Source organism: Polyodon spathula, chromosome 4, assembly GCF_017654505.1.
Source record: "Polyodon spathula isolate WHYD16114869_AA chromosome 4, ASM1765450v1, whole genome shotgun sequence".
Taxonomy (NCBI): domain Eukaryota; kingdom Metazoa; phylum Chordata; class Actinopteri; order Acipenseriformes; family Polyodontidae; genus Polyodon; species Polyodon spathula.
Window position 1 is genome coordinate 85,968,463 of NC_054537.1, and position 17,762 is coordinate 85,986,224.

A 17,762-nucleotide genomic window follows, 5' to 3' on the forward strand; every position below is an offset into this window, starting at 1 on the left:
TTTGCAGTAGTCAATGTATATATTTTATCATCATTGGAATAATAACAGTACCACTTGATTGGTAATTCTGGGAGTTTTAAATTTACCATAATTAAATAAAAAACCTTATCCGGTTGCTGAGCTTTACATCTCATAAAAATCATTGATGAGACAAATTGTACCACCACGCTTGAAATAATTTTTAAAATTTTATTTATTTGTATAAATGTGCACAGTTTTCATTCCAGAATACCTAAGTCACATAGCAGCTGCTAGTGTTTACCTTGGTCCAAGATCAGATGACTAAGAACCTGCTGCACTGGGCCAGCGCAAGCATGGAAACAGGCTAGCCGATTAAGTGCCTTTCGAACTTCCTGGCTCTGGGTGTACACGGTTCCGACTCGAACTCCACACATGGCAAAATCCTAGAAGGCAAGGAGAAGTTCAATCCACCTACAGCACATCTGGATCCTTGATCTTAACAGTACGGATTCTTCAGGAACTGCCTGAATCATACTTACTTTACTAAATCCCCATATAATGTGTGTTCTTTCTGGGTCAGGCAATCTGTAAACACACACAGTAAAGTGGGGGTTTAAAATAGTAACATGGTAGTAGTGGCATGCAAGTTCTACAAAATAAATAATTTAACTCCAACCTAAAAATATGTCAATCAGGTGGCACAAGGACAAATACAAAAACGCCTATATATTAATTAAAAGGACAGGTTATTTTAACCTCAGTATTCAATTTTCCGTTACAGTCACAAGCATTTTGTTGATTTTGTTTCAATACAGGATTTTTTTTCCATGACTTGGTATACTTATGTTTAGAATGGCACTACTAAATTACATTACAAATTGTGCCAAGTATGAGGTCTAGATGTCACATTTCTGTGTTTTTGGTGCATATAGAAATACTAGAAGAAATGTAATACATTCAACTACAGAAGTTTGACTACATTTTTTATTTATTTATTGATTTCTTTATTTAAAGCACAAGCTTATCCAGTATTTGTGGTAGGGTAGGCCCCGGGTAATCAATGAAACAGGAATAAATAACATCAACTCTAACAAAATACGGCGTAATACAGAGTTTTATTTTACCTGTCTAAGCTGTGAACACTGGTGAAGGTGCCGTCATACACTGACAGCATGTAAATTTCATCAACGATTACATGCAGTCCATATCTACATGCCGATAGAAAGAAACACTTAGAAAAAGAATAAACATGATCACTAACACATCCATGCAGCAGCTGATGGGGTGAACCGTCTTTCATTGTCTAGTCACTATTCAGATATTTATACTGGATTCTGTGCACCGTCTATAATCCCCTAATCCATGAGGTGCTTTGTTAAATCAGCGAGACCCATACCCAAAAACAACAATAAATCTAAACATACTTTCCACCCAATCCAAAACACCAACGTTTACTGAAAGGTTCTGGTATTTAAAATACATGGATTCCCCCCTATCTAGCATTATATTTCCAAGAAACTACATCTGTAGCGCGTTAGTAAAACCCACTTTACTTATGGTAACCTACTTTTTTCTATAAAACAGAATCTGAAATTACTAGACTTTCATTATTTTCTGGGTGCCCATTTATGTTATTTCACCAAATCTACATCCTAATGAGTCTAATCTACAAATAATTATTTCTATTGGTTTTTCATATACATTTTACCAATTACAAGTAGGCATTTTTTATTGTGGAAGTTTAGGATTTTCACTAGAAACAGAATTATCGCACAGTGTGGCAACTTCGAGGCGTGCATGACAGAGGCAATACTCCATTATAGCCAAAACTGAAATATTTTCTTTTATTGCTCAATCACTAATTAGACCAATTTAAAGTTAAAAAAAAAAAAAAAATCTTTTTATTAAGTAGAATATGTTCAGAAGGCTTGATTTTTGTATTATTTGATTACCTCCAATAATAGGTAACACATTGTTTTGTATGATACAGCACTTCCACAGGGTTGCTGTCAATTTATCCCAAAGCAGCCTCATAGTGTCTAATAATCTGTTTAGGTAAATAATCAGCTCAATTCTAGCAGTGAGTGCCCAGGAAATTACCAAAGTAATGTTTATTTTCTTAAACTGTATTATGGAAAATGGCAGCCCACACCAATCATGTAGGGACTCAAACCTGTATGCAAAGTCTAGACATTCTTTCAGTAAGTGTGCAGGGTAAATGTCCCCTAATGGATTGTGAGGGTTGATCAGGATTAAAGCTCTGACTCTGATGCCCTGAAAAATAAAACACTGATAGTGGGAGACGCCAACAAGACGCCTTAAAAGAAAAACAAAAAAAACAACTATACAAGTTGTCTCTACTTCTGTAAACCAGCAGAAGCATTATTGTATTTTTAACATCTGTATGCATGAGTGTCAAAATGAAACAGACAAAAGAGACCACACACAAAGGATGTCTGCAAAAAACAACACAGACAGTAGCTTTGACTGTTTAAGTGCTATGAAACAGGATATCTGCCTAGCAATCTAAACAAATACTGTATTTCTATAACTGTCTAGAGGGCCACCCTCCCCTCTCTCTTTCTACATACTGCAGACATCCTTTATGGACAGTTTATAAATGTTTAATCTCCTACATATTTGCTCAAACATCACGACGACATTAAAGATATGAAACTAACATGTTTAACCACCCAGCTGCCCATTTATTTTGACAAATTTCCATTTAAAAATACTCTTTTTTTTTATAGATGTTTCATTCTTAGCCCTCAAATTTGGTCAGTTTTCAAAACAATTTTTGCTATGTGTTTAAATACACACTTTTTTATATTGTGATTATGATAAATGGAAATACAGTATTTCAATAGAACTTAAATAACAAAATAACAATGTGTTTACAATTGTAGCATAATATAGGATCATAACATAATAACCCCCCCCCCCCCCCCCCCCCCCAATGTCAGCATCATCTAAGTATAAATACAATTTTTTTATAATGGCAGTATTATAATACTTGTGCAGACATATCACTTTTTTCAAATAATTTTGTGTGACAGATTTCAAAGCAGCGCACTTCAAACCCTCATCAATGCTAACGTCTTTATCTAGCACATATACATCACAAAACTTGTGTTGCAAATTTTCAAATCACATCATATACCATCTTCCCCAGTTTCAGGCACGGGTGTATGCTCTGTTATATGAATTATTATCTGTGAAGTGTAGGTACAATAAATAAATAGGTCGTTTTGACCAGTACCAAACCTGACAAGGCTTTCTTCCTTACAACCTGTAACACCAACAAATACATAAAGAAATCTCCTTGTTTTATTCTCGGTAGATACACAGGCATCCATTTGTCACTCTCAGCTGTGTGTATACAGATGACCCGGTCTGTCAAGCACATTTCTTAGGGACTGCTGCCATCTGCCAGTAAAAAATAAAACTGCATACACTTTTACAATACAGTTTTCTGATTTTGCACGCTGTTTTCACAGGAGTGACAAATTTGGACTTGCATGCGCTCCATGTGAAATTCGCGGGATAAGCAGCAGGGTGGTTAAATTTAGCAAGTCTAAAACATTTTTTTTTGGTATGCATGTAAAAGTCTGTATTTACATCTGCCACTGTTTGGATCAATTGAATAGGTGTAGGTGCAATAGATATCAACATAAATAAAGCACTGCCAGTTTTACAATGTAATCTGACAGTTCCTTCAGAGCAGATGAAGCCTTCAGATGAAAATCCATATATAAAGCATTTCAAGCCTTGAGATATTCCTATTGTATGGTATTTTACATTCTTGAAACAATGCCTTGGTTTACACACATTTTTTTTTCTTTTTAAGTCACCTTTTTGCCATGCTATTTTGGAAGTACATTTTGGGCAATTTGGGTTTACATGTTATTTTCTTTCAAGGAGAGAAATTCGACTTCAAAATTCAAATGACCTAATTAAATACCTAAATCCGAATTTCGCAGGGACCGTGCCATGCTCTCGCCAGCATATGTAGTATAGATTTTTTAACTAAATTCCTCAGAAGATGCTAATACACGCAGGCATTTTGCAACCTGGAACCTCATTCTGCAAGTCTTGCAGAAAGCTGATGTTAAGACCATACTTATCTTTTTGAACAGATTTCTTGGAACCAACTGCATATTTTCCAATTAAATTTACCAGCACACTTTTACGCAAATAATTTCGTAAAAAAGTGAGTTACATTTTATTGATATCTGGATCCATTTTATCAACAAAGAAGATATTTATGTTTTATTAACGGATTTCCCACTTATAGGAGCCAATCCCTAAACACTACAGATAGTATAACCGCTTATTGGAAACAAGGCCTTTGAAAAGATTCTGTAGTATATGTAAGCAGTGTTTATTTAATTATTTGCTTTGCTTTGTTTTTATTGGTTTGGTTTTGTTCATTGAACATAATGTAAAACAAAAGGTTGTTTAGCCCAAATGTGTTACTTATGTTTGCATGAAAAATAAAACATTCCATTCTCCGTTCTTGTGTATTATATTTTGCTGTTGAACTTAAGCAACGTCAGTTGGTTAACCAGGTCTTTTCATGGATTGCTCTGTGAAAAGTTGTCCATATGAAGAAACACTTTTCAGCATCCACAGAAATGGTTACAACTGCCAATTATGTTAGCCTTTCTTGCTAAATTGGTAAATACACCCACCCCTCCTTACATCGCTACACTGCTGATTCGGATATATCACGGTCCTGGAGTTGGCTCCCCATTTTTACTGTCTAACTGCGTATGCCTTAGCTGCAGTATACACAGACACTTAGAATTACTGTTCGTTTTATTTCATACTACACATCACAAACAACAATATGCAAAACAATTAAAAACAAAGCATTAATATCGTACTGTTATCATATACACACGTATTGCACAATAACACAGAGCAAATTAAATATCCACTTGCTGAAGCGGTTTTTACTTTAGCCAATGAGGTGTTCACGTGCGGCAGCAACGCACTCGCAAAAGCCACAAGGCAGTGACGTCAGCACCCTAGCAACAAGCCTCCTATGTTGTTGTTGGGAATGGATTATTTTAATGCAGCAGGTTTGTGCATTTGAGAAAGGCGAGGAAGACTAATTAAATTAATTGGAGACTGAAGTTGATGAGAAGCAATTACCCTCTGCTGAACGAATTAAAATGGTGTGCTGCTTTTTATACAAAAAATTAGAAAAAGCAGGTTGCGCAGAGAATTTATATTGGAGCCTGATGCATCTGATAAAATGAGGGAGTGCTTGTACAGTATTTATTTGTTAGCCTGTTTGTTTTTCTATGGGTTTCTCGCTATATATCGTGGCCCTCGATATATAGCGGATTTATATTGGACCCGCGATATATTGAGTGGGTAGTTTCTCCTAAAATTCTAAAATTCTCCAAAATTCGACAAATGAAATTCCATTACCGTTTTCTTTGCCATATAGTTGATATCCCTCCATTTCTGATTTACAGTAAGCATCAAACCCTGGAATACAATCTAACAGGAGGGGGTTTTACCCAAATTACAAACATGTTGTGGGTCTAATATTCTTCCTGCCTTTAGAAACTTTAGAAAACATGGTTTTATTCTGCATGGATCAGGGTTGTAATAACTCGTCAATTCTTCAAAAAATTTAGTGGAAAGTATTAACAACACTGTTTATTCTGCCATCCGTGCTGTGCAACTCTTATGCCAGTACTCGGTATTTATTTATTAATTCTGCAACTTTATTATACGTTTGATGAATTCTAACATTACAGCTTTCAAAATAAGTTATACCCATGAGTGTGCAGCACACCAGGTGAATATTGCTGTTTGTGATCTCTCAAAAAGAAATTGCATCTGTTGTTCTAAAACAGCAGTTCTTGAGGTAAGCTTTTTCTTTAAAATGCATCAATTTGTAGAATGCAATAATTATCCCTTGTAATTTGGGAGTGATTACTTGAGGTATAGGACTGAAATGCAGGTTAGTCAAGTTGTTTGAATTCTCCCGTGAATTTCACGTTGTTTCTATTCATTCGTGCGTCTTTAGTGCGAGAAGGCGATTTCCCCACCCTTTTTAGACATCCCTTGCTTTGGCTCCGCACTCACTAATGAGGAATGTCACATTTTCACAATGAACAGAGAACTTTACATGACAAAAAGAAGCTACCAGAGAACCAGCTTCAAACTATCTCTGCTGAAATAGTAGCGGCAGGGCAAACACAATGAACTGTCAGAACCCCAGCACATTGCCGGCCGACACAATATAGTTCTTGCTACTAAGCAGAAAATGAAGTGTTTTGCAATATTGATTCCAAAGTGAAACCCCGAAGAAACCCACTATTTATATCAATTAAATAGACTCCAATATCTCAAAGCTTGTGGTTTGTTATATGGAAACTAAAAGATCACGACAGCAATGGGACATTCTTTAAGTCAGAGATCAGTCTTAAAGCCACCAACACTTTTCAAAAAGTATCTATCATTCTGCAAATACAGTTTGAATGGTTGTGGAGCTGGCATCTACTTGATTCTCACCTTCATCTAAATAAAATACCCACCAATAAATATAACTTGCGTAAAGAAAGGGCCCAAATAATTTTTGTTCCTGCAGAATAAAATTCTGTTCAGCATCTATAAAACTTTACTAGGTGTGAAGCAGTGGGACACAGCATTCAGAGATGGGTTACTGTACCTGCTTTGTGGCCTCTGTCATGGCATTTTCTAATTTTTTAACTGTCAACATAAAGGGCTGGCTTTCCCCATTGGACATCTGAAAGAAAGTTGACAAATACTCCATGAAACATCTGTTTTGGATCATGTGTTATTAAATGTTAATTAAACGATACAATATAAAAACATAAGACATATGAATATAAGACATGTACACTCAACAAGCTGAAAGTAAGAGAGAACCACAACCACATTAATATAAATATACTTGCCTTGCTGTCCAGATGTACATGTACTGGTCTAACTTTTCCATAGAGCCATGAATCTGGATATACACTCCCATAATAGGGAGTTGGGATTAGGTAACCATCTATAGAAAAAACAACATCACCAATTCAAATTGCATATTTTATAAAATCTATTTTATTATCTCTTAACAGCCTATATTGACAATCTTTGTCTCTTGACTTTTTTTTTTTAATGGTTACAGTAGTCGATGATGTCCAAATATTTACAATACAGCGCTATATATCAACTGCTGCTTTCTGGTAGTTCACAAGGTCCAAATTAACGATGCTGGTGCCTTCCTAAAAGTGTAATATTGTAATATTTCAATGCCTGTTATTGTGATTATTATTGCTAATGTTATTCTACTGGTGCTACAGCAGTGGTTTATTATGTCTCATGCATGTTGTTGAGCAAAGTGCATTTGGTATTGCTGTATTTAGATTACAACGCTTCCCTTAATGAAGTTGTCGTTGACATATAGTACAAGGGTTTTGTTATACAGCCGCATGCTCAGTAATCTTCCAAGGGAAGGGGTAATGCTAATGTACTAATAAAGCCTTTACTGGTATTGGTTAGAGAACAAGTAAGCAAAAAAAGACGGCAACCAATGCAGAGCACTGCATTCTTCTATGCTGAAAAACTAAGACCCAAGGTACTGTGCTCAAGGCGTAGCTTTCCCAAAGTAAGCTACATTAATTGCGCATTTAATTATTGTTTAATTTATTTATTTCCAATCTACCTGCATTTAATAAAACTGTAATTAGCAATGTTAAACCATGACCATTTCTTAATTAAATGAATTAAATCTGACAAAAAAACAAGCTCAAAGCTATATTTCTAGCTATACATTACTTAAAGGAAATTGATCATTTTACTGTGTAACTATATCCATGTAGAAAGACATGGTTTCACTATTCCATCATCAGCCACCTCAAAACCAAAATATTTCTATACTTCACTGCGGACAGACTTTAGTCAATCTGGAAGCAATTGAATCGTCAGCTGCTCAGTGTGTACATGATGACTCGCAAAACCACTAAAGATACAGATGGGTTTACATGTTTTAAAAGTACATCTCATGTATAATACCGAAATTTCACATTTTAAAAATACAATTATAACAGCGCAAGTAATGAACTGCTGAAGCATGCACACATCTCAAAACAATGCAAAACAGATGGCTAATGGTGCATATGCAGCATGCAAATAACATAGCTACCTCTGTGACCATAAAGGGGAGTTATTACGTTTAAATCGATTTATTTAAATTGTATCTTTTTAAAAACGTGCAATTAGTTTCAGCATTGTTCTATTAAACTGTTTCAGTTAGCATATACCGTTCATGTGTCATTATAATTACATTAATCATATAGTCACTTTATAAAAGTACTCTCCAAACTAATCCAACTTTTTTTTCTGTCATGGGTTTGTAGTGTCAAATAAAGACAAGGTGACAGCAGAAATCAGCCCGCTGTTGTAAATCCTTGAAGAAGAATGAGCAGCTGTATAGTTTACAGTAGGGAGTAAAATTCCTGTTCTGTTTTTGTTATTGTTCTTTGCATTACCTAACTATTCTACTAATACACAACCATAAAGCATTTTGTTTTACTTATTACAAAACTGTTTAAGCATTAATGTGTTATACGTGTGTGTATATATATCTGAAACAAAAACACATTAGAAATGTGAAAAAAATGCCAAGTAATCAAAAGTCCCCAGCCATTTGGGCAACCTTGTCCAGCACAATGCAAATAGGCACAACTGTCAAAGCGGTGGGGGCCAAGGTTGCACCAGTTTATTCTGCTAATTTGGCTTTTGTTTTTCATGCAAGTTGGATCTGCTTTTATTGTGACTCCTAGGAGTACAAGCCAGCAGATAACCTGTTTAAGTTGGAACAACATTTGTCACTTGGAAACTGCAACCAGTATCGATCAATGTGTGTTTACTGTTTATTTTGTTTTGTTGGATAAACGACTTAGACGTTCCAATCGCAGTCAGGGAAATCTATGTTTAGTTAAGACTCCGAGTGGAGTTAGGTTAGACACCAGGACCGAGTTGTGCACCACTGTCCTACAGGGTTACTTTTCCAAACAAAATAATTCTCCTTTTCCACAATTAACTGTTCTCCTTTCACCCAGTCGACACACAGGTCTCCAAACCATCTCCTACTCGCCAACATGGAGCACAAACAAAGAACCCCTTTAAATATGTTCATTGATTACCAGATTGGAGACAGCTTAACTTCAGCTGCTCCTACAATGAACTAATTAACCCTGTGAGAGACAAGTTGAAGTGCCTCCTGACCCCTAGTGGACATTTCTAAGATTACCACCTCTTTGACTGAAGTTTTCTGGGAACATTGCCCCCTTCACTCTTAAACTGACATACATTACTGTGTTTTTTTAACACGTTTCCACGCAACAATATATATATATAGTAGAAAATATAGATGCCGGCAATAGAGAGATGTTTCAGTCCATTTAATCAGACACAAGGTGGTTCGTCCCAGGAAATGCTAAATAGAAACACTTCTTAGATGTTGCTACCGCCAAAGAGAAAAGACAGCAACTCCCACTCTATAAAAGTCTACATCCCAAAAGTCTGTCAATTATTTATACTTTATTGATTAAAAAAGAGTAAAAACAGGTATGCTGATGTGTTTCGAGATGTTCTCTTCATCAGAGAGTATTAAAAGCAAGACTCGTTAGACCCATTAAATGCTGGAACTCATTGTCATTAACACCATTATATGATTACTAGAAATAGTAATCAATGCATTCAATTCACATTCCATATACTTAACAATTTGCTATATATTGTAGTGGCGGCATATCTGGTCCGCAGTGGGAAGAAATCGAGATAGCACAGGATGCAGTTTAAAGCAGTGAAAACTGCTATTTTTATTGAAGCGTTGGAACAGCAGGCAAATGGACGCTCTCTATTAAATGGCTTAGCTCAGGTAGACAGCTCCAAGATACACAGCTACATGAAAACCACAACACGACCCCGAGCTACACGCAGGCAGCTCTAGTGATCACCCAGAGCCCTATTGGCTCACATACACAGGGGTACATTTACATACACACGGTCCAATCGCTCAGACCCTCGGTCCTGCGCAAAAGCTGATTGGCAGAACCAAGCACAAATCACAGAGCAGCCAACACAGACCCCATCTACATGCAGCTGCACTGTGCACGTGACACCCCAGGCAGCAGACACAAAACACTAACAGTCCCACTCCCTGTCCCCCCCAGCGTTCAGTCCCAAGCAGTCCCAAATTGAACCACCATTACACTGGTCCCAGTGTGGCAGCCTGTGTAGTTGCCAGGGCCGAGGACAGCAACGGACGGGTCCGGGCGTTACGTTTGAGGGCGATTCAATGTGACGACCACTTCAGTGGCTGGGCTGCATCACAGGGCTCCGTGGCAGTCCCTCCTGGGTTCGGGCTTCGGGCTTCCTGGGCCTGCTGCCCCCCTCCACACTGCGGGGCAGAGGCTAGCTAGCACAGCCGCAAGAGCAACCTCGATACTTGGCTGCTGTTTAGTTAGGGCTGGGTGCTGCAGCCCTGGCGCGGGGCAGCCTCCTTAGGGCGGTGATGATGGGCTCTCTCTCTGGGGCTCCTGCTTTGAGGTTGTGCCGGTGCGGGGCTCTCTCTCTGGTAGTGCAGGACAGCCTCCTCCGGGCAGCGGTAGGTACTCTTTCTGTCGCTGTGCAGTCTCTCACTGGCAGCAGCGCAGCATAATCTCACCGAAGTGTGGGACACCGTCTCTGATGGCAACTGAGGAGCAGAGCACTCTGGCGGCAGCCGCGGCGCCGAATTTTCTTTCTCAGGCAGTAGCGCTGGGCACTCTGGAGATGTTGGGCTCTCTCTCTGGAGCTCTGGCAGCACAGACAGGCAGAGGGAGGGAGGGAGGGAGGGTCAGGTTGGCCAGGGTGTCCTCAGCTCACCACGCACCAGTGACCCCTGTGGTCTGGCCGGGCGCCTGCAGGCTTGCCTGTAAGATGCTCAGGGCTGCTCAGCTGAGGTGGCTGCATGGTTGGTCTGCAGTGTAAAAAGAAGTGGTCGGCTGATGGCACACGCATCAGAGGACAGCGTGTGTTCGTTTTCGCCGCTCCCGAGCTATCGCAAGGGTAGTAGCGGTGAGCTGAGCCCAAAAATAATTGGACACAACTAAATTGGGGAGAAAATAATAAAAAATAAGTGGGACGACTACATTTATTTTTAAAAAAAACATAGAAATACTGTATATAATTCATATCATATTAGTACTGTATTTTGCAACTATTACATTTATTTTTTCTTAACACGTACCGGCAAGTACGTTTTCTTAAAAGGAAAAAAAGAATCTTGGTCAAATCAAGTCAAACTGTGCTCTTTACTGGTGGTGCTCAGTAGGGGTCACAAATTCCAAGTATTGGCACATCATAAATTATATCTTTCCAATTCCTGCGACTGAAGGTATAGCAAGTATGCTCTGTTGTTGCAAAAGAACGACAGTATGTAGTCTGCTCGGGTCATGTGACTTCAACTTGGATTGTTTACATCACGTGGATATGTTCATTGTCTGCAGCATTATTCAAATGCTTGGGACAAAGTAGAATGTACAGATCAATACTAAACAGTACACGTTTGTGCTCTGCAACCCCCATAAACAACAACACACATTCTCCCCATTCACTAACGATGTGGCCCGTCTCATTCCCTTTCAATACATGTAACACAGACAGACGAGACAAAGTGAACAGACAAGTCCTGCAACAAAGCAACTGTCCGAGTCATTACTATAAATTTTAATTTGAAAGTAAAACAATATGAAAGCATGACGACCTTTATGTACAAAAATCTTCACTAATATACAATTGAACAATAACTGTTGAATATGTAGTTGTTTCATACAGTATTAAATGTCATTGTTTATATGATAGCGAAAAATAAATAAATATCAAGATAAATACATAAATGACTATCTATTAATTTATTTCAATATTTATATTAATGTATTTATGTTTTACTTTTATCAAATATATAGGCTATCCTTCAGCATAGCTAATTCTCAGAAATGATGTTCCGTTTTTTGTCCAGCGGGGAACACAAATAGCGTTACTCTCATCGACCAGTATAGAGGAAACTGTGGTTCCTTGTGCCAACAGGGACCACAATGAGCGTTACACTCACAAGAAACCAAAAATGTTCAAAACTCAAGCTCAAAATCTTAGAATGAGGATGATGAAGATGAATGTTGGTTCGAAAAATCTCAAAAACAAAACAGGTCTGGAGAATTCTCAGTTGGTTGACTTCATCTTTCAAAATACTGCTTGTCTCAAATAATTGTGTAACACTGACTAACACAACACGCTTGCGAACTGAAGGTTGTAGGTACATTTCACACAAGAGTGTTGGGAACTGCAAATTAAATGTGGAATACAGGTTATGCCTACATGATACGAGTCGCTTGCACAGTTGCATTCAACTAAAAAAAGTACATTAAAACTATTTAAAAACTGTTCAATGCAGCAAGGAAAAGATGTAAACAGGATTTGAAATAAACCGCTCCTTCGCCAGAAACTGAGATACCGGACTTCACTTGGTGCAAGTAGTGTATACAATGGTTGAATAATAATACTTTAGTGTGTGCGGTTTGCCTACGAGACTGACCATGATTGAAATGTGTAGGGTTTGTTGTATACTAATATAAAATGAACTTGATTATACTCGTTTGTATTTTTAAATAAAAAGTATGCCTCTGTGAGTGTACGTGATTTTCTTTTAATCCCACGATATTGCGATATGGAAACTGTTATCGATAACGTTATCAATATTATCAAAATATCGATATTGGTGCCCATCCTTAGTAATTGCATTGCTGCTTGGGCAAAACATTGAAATGGAAACTTTTTTTTTTTTTTTTTTTTTTTTTTTTTTTTTTACTTGACCTGTTTTAAATAAGAACTTTTAGAACAATAAACAACATTTTTTTAATAACTTTATTTAAAAGTTTGACATAAAAACAAAATATTTTACAATGTACTATTTTTCAGGTAAGCATTTAAATATTTGGTCACATTTGTTGTATAATCACTTTGAATGTGACAAAGCAATTTTTTTCTGTTTTAATAAAAATTACGTTTAATTTTAAAATATCTTGAAATACCTATTTTTAGACTGTCAATTAAGCATTAGTTTACTGGGGAAAAAAATACAGCCCTACTTATAATGCACACACATAAGTATATTCCAGAAATACAAGTAATGGGTAAAGACATGCAGTATCCCAAAACATAAAGTATGGGTTGTTTGTCAACTGGCTCTCTGCCCTGCTACTTAACCACAATGAATTAGTTTACACAACAACGATGCCTAATAGGAAATGTTTACCCACGTTTGTGTGGGGCAGGGACCAGAGGGAGAACGCCATAAAGCGACAGTAGCCTAATACGCATACAAAATTTTGACAGTAGTGCGGTGCGAGACAGCATCCAAATTCAAGACCATGGGAATCAATATGCTCAGCCTTATGAGGTCACATAGGCTGCACAGGCCTAAGACCGGCTCTGTATACAAATGCCTTTTTTCCTCTGTGCACGTTTTTTTTGTCAGACAGTGAGGGGCCATGGCAAGGCACCATGGCCCCTCTGGCCCCCCCTGCTCTGGCCCCCCTGGTCCTAACAGTTTTCAATACAATAAAAGGTGGACCACTGATAACCTTGCTAATTAGTTTACAGGTTTTACACACCTTCCGAGTCACACAAAACAGCAGTGAGTGAAGCAAGGACAGAGCCGCATCCGTTCATGACCACAATCTAAACCAAACACAGAAATAAATGCAAACATTATTCAATACTTAAATATAAAACATTATTGATTCACTGTAGCCCTATACTGACCTTGTGAAAGCAACACAAAAATATATTGCTAACGTCTTGCATATTTAATTAGACCATTGCTGTGAACTAAATACTAACATTTTTCTAGAAGACAAAACTAACAATACAAAAAAAAAAGTCACCATATAAGATACCATCTCCCTTCAGTTTATTGTGACAAGTAAGTAAACTCGATTTGCAGTTTTAGCTTATTGAACAATGGCAGTACTGTATGTGTAGAAAAGTCCCTAATGGAATTTAGGGGTATTAAGACCACCCAAACCACTTTGCTCGTCCTTTTTTAATATTTTTGTAAAATTTACCTACAGATCAATAAACAAAAGTTTTCCAAGTCCAGTAAGTGACACATTTAGATGATAATGCAGTATGAGGAGAGAAACTCATTTCTATAACACTAAGAAATCTACTGTACACAACAAATTGCAGGTACAATTTAAAAGTTGACAGGTGCCTGGCCAGCCACACCAAACTAGGTTAAATTGATCAATTTAGTGGAGGTTAATGTTACTAAATTATGTTTCTAACTGTGTTTACAATATTTCACAGTGTGTACTCTACAAGAACATTGAAAATCAACCACAGCTTGTTCTTACATGCTCCGGGTCCAATGGATTTTGAGCTCTGGCATATTCTGTGAGAAATTTGGCAATTTCTCCTCTGAAGCTGTCGTTGATAGATGAAATGGTAGCCATATCAGTCCATAGATGATAGACAAAGAGAAGGAGATGTGATACATTTTATTGGACTAACTAAACAATAATGAATGTAGAAAATATACATTTTCAAGTCTACATTACATACAGTTGACATTAGCAAATGCATCTGTGTCAAAATGACCATTAAAGCCATTGATGCAAGTACAAAGTCTTCTAAGCAGAATTAAGCCTGTCAACTACTGGTGTAGTCACAGCCATATTCTATCAAAGTGTTTTTTTTTTTTGTTTTTTTTTTTTACCAGTTTCACCAAAATGTAACTTATCAAGTACTACCAGAAAAGGCTTACATCTGTATACTGGTTACAGTAGTTTGGTAGAACACACAGCTAATTCATGTAGTTCCTATTGAACTTAAACTATTTAAACCTTTACTGTAGAAAAAAAGAAAATTCTGCAGTATGCCCTAATGATTTCATCCTGACTAGTAAAGTTCACCAAAATGCCAATTTAGAGGGGGTAAAAAGGTTCTCAGCAAAAACAAAACTATACATCTACTTGTTGTATTTTTACCTTTCTAAGCCCTGTACATTTGAGTACTGCAAGAGGTGTGGAGCCAGAGAGCTCACACCAGGTCTTGTCAGCTGTAAAAAAATAAAATAAAACAGCTAAGGAGACTGATCTAATAATAATAATAATAATAATTGCAGGGAATATTTTGTATTTGATATTTGAAAGTAGCTCTTTATACATCACTGGAAATAAACTTGTGAGAATAAACAGATTTGCTTAAAAAGTGGACAAAGCAACCCTGTTTTTATTCAAACACTGCACCAGGAGCTAGCCATTAAGGAGCCTCTATTTTTTGTCGTCAGTTAAGTGGGTTGCAAGTAAGCTGCTAAAAATAAAACACATTTATTATTTAACCAATTATCTGCAGGTTAAACACACACGCGAAATAACGAATATAGCTATTTTGAACAGTCCCACTGTAGCTGCACTGAGAAATGCATTTTGTTTTGGTATACCAACATTCACGATGACATAAGGGAGAAAACACCCAATCACTTACTCTTTCGTGTATAATATCATAGCATAGCTTGTTTTCACTGGTTCCCAAGTTTAAGATTCCCTGAAAAAGAACACGTAATTCATGAATATGTCTTTTTGTGCATCGTACATGTGAATAAACACAAACACGTCTTTGTAAAACACATTTTAGATTACGCACTTAGGGGCATGTTCATAAAAACTGGATTTTTACAAAACTATTAAAAATCCACAAGCAACTACGTCGACCTAATGTAACGTAGTGTACAGATGTCTTACTCACTCTCAATTTATGTTTTTTAAGTTAACGGGATAAAAATGCATATACTGCGTGCCCGATGAAAATACGCTTGTCATCCATTACTAATCTATACAGGAACTTATAAGTACAAGTGAGGGTGACCAGTATGTTTAAAATTGGTTAAAAAATTCAAATACACGTCTACTGTATATTCATTTCGAAATACATATTTTAAATGTCTAGTTATTTAGCCAGAGTAGACACCGGTATAAACAAATCACACAGTGCCCTGATGTGGGCAGATTGACAATCTGATTTACGGTTAATGACACAGCAATTTGAAAATGAATTATTCTGAAACACGAACACTTCGAGAATATATAATAGTTAGCATATCAATATTCGCTTTATCTATTCATTTCAAGTTACCTGGGGGTTTGTGTCTTGCTCGTAAGGATCTCTCACGTACATGTCTAACCCTTTACCCAGGATACTTTCATATCCAGCAATACGGGCCCCTCTGGACGACAGCAGTCTGCTTGTATTCTCCATAACACAAGCTCCAAAATGACTTCTTAAGTAATATTCTCCCAAATAAAAGACTACACAGACACCAATGTCACAATTTTTGATCCCTCTCTGTTCTAAATTTGCGTACTGCGCATGGCCACACTATTTCCGCACCGCACCGCACTACGCATGCCCATACGGGTTTTCTCATTGCAGAGCAAGGATGGCATCATAAACAAACACTTCCCATATCTCCTGGATTCAATTGAACTATCCCCGAAGGCATCGTGGTACAACTTAATTTGTATCAGGAACATATTGTTATGCAGTCGCATCCTTTCAGTGGAATCGAGTAAGACGTCTTGAACATAGTCCTAAATACATACATGCCAACAGTCCCTATATGGTCAGGACAGTCCCGATGCATAGGAAGAAAGTCCGATATTTACACGTGGAAACAAGTTCATTTAAACAACTAAACAGTGGAGTTAGTGAAAACCACACAACTGCTCATCACTAACTTACCGGCATACAAAGGTAAGAACGCTTGAGGGGATACGTCTATTATTACACTTTTGTCATGTATACGTATGACCCCCTCCCCTCTTGCTGAACAGTTTCCAAATGCTGGCAAGTATGCTAAATAAAGGCATGACAATGAGAGTGTTAGTGTTATAATGCTGGTTCATATACCGTATAGGGTTACAAGGACAGCCTGTCATCTACGCAGTTGCTGTTTGTTTTCTGGCAGGCGTCTGTGTCTTGCTGAAACCGATCCGGAGTCACGTCATGTTCTCGGGCCAGGCAGTAATAATAGCGTTAAGTCTTCCGCAATCTCTTGAAAGCGACCCCCACCAACCATATTTCTGCTATAAATACTGTTCAAAATATGTCGTTTGATTTCAACCGCTTTTGTCATGCGCAGTTCATATCTGGCTGATTTACATCAACCCCAACATTCTATGAACTTTTGATTTTCTACAGTGCTTAAAAGCAGTACCCACAAAGATTTCAATCAATCTATTTTATATCGCGCCTTTCATTGTGGACCACCAACACAAAGCGCTTTACAAGATGCAATAACACCATAATACTTTAAATACAGAGAAGTGCATAATACATGATATACAGTAAAAAAAAACAAAAAAACAATGCCTAATACAATAGTGAAAAATGCATAATACTTGATATTACTTAACATAGTAGCATAATACACAAAATAATAGCAACACAGCAGCGAACAGCAGATTTCAGGCTTTGGGAGCGTCACGCAGCCATGAAGCTAAACAAGCGTTCTCCCAGTGTGGTGCATTTTTCTTGGGGATAACAAGCAGGCCAGAGTTGGACGACCTCAGCTTGCGGGCAGGGACATAGTGGGTCAGCAGGTTGAGGAGGTACTCAGGACCTGTGTGATGACGGGCATTGTAGGTGAGCAGGAGAGTTTTGAAAATAATCCTGAATTTTACCGATAGCCAGTGGTGCTGGGCAAGAAGACGGGGGGAGGG

General features: G+C 37.6%; 1 protein-coding gene across 4 annotated transcripts in view; it reads right to left on the reverse strand.

Moving 5' to 3' along the window:
- The window catches only part of LOC121315023 (1-aminocyclopropane-1-carboxylate synthase-like protein 1), a 20,419-nt gene extending 3,157 nt beyond the window's left edge, over positions 1-17,262 (reverse strand). Inside the window, exons 1-11 of one of the 4 annotated variants that reach the window (XM_041248879.1) lie at positions 16,177-16,475; positions 15,529-15,588; positions 15,030-15,100; positions 14,397-14,466; positions 13,653-13,719; positions 6,903-7,000; positions 6,653-6,730; positions 2,135-2,235; positions 1,086-1,169; positions 501-546; positions 263-404 (exon numbers count right to left, since the gene is read on the reverse strand). In XM_041248879.1, coding sequence (XP_041104813.1) covers positions 263-404; positions 501-546; positions 1,086-1,169; positions 2,135-2,235; positions 6,653-6,730; positions 6,903-7,000; positions 13,653-13,719; positions 14,397-14,466; positions 15,030-15,100; positions 15,529-15,588; positions 16,177-16,299 — 940 coding nt within the window. In that variant the 5' untranslated portion in view covers positions 16,300-16,475. Of the gene's footprint in view, positions 1-262; positions 405-500; positions 547-1,085; positions 1,170-2,134; positions 2,236-6,652; positions 6,731-6,902; positions 7,001-13,652; positions 13,720-14,396; positions 14,467-15,029; positions 15,101-15,528; positions 15,589-16,176; positions 16,476-16,950 lie in introns of those variants that run through there. The other 3 variants (XM_041248878.1, XM_041248881.1, XM_041248880.1) reach the window with 3 other exon arrangements.
- Between the last annotated feature and the right edge of the window lie 500 nt (positions 17,263-17,762).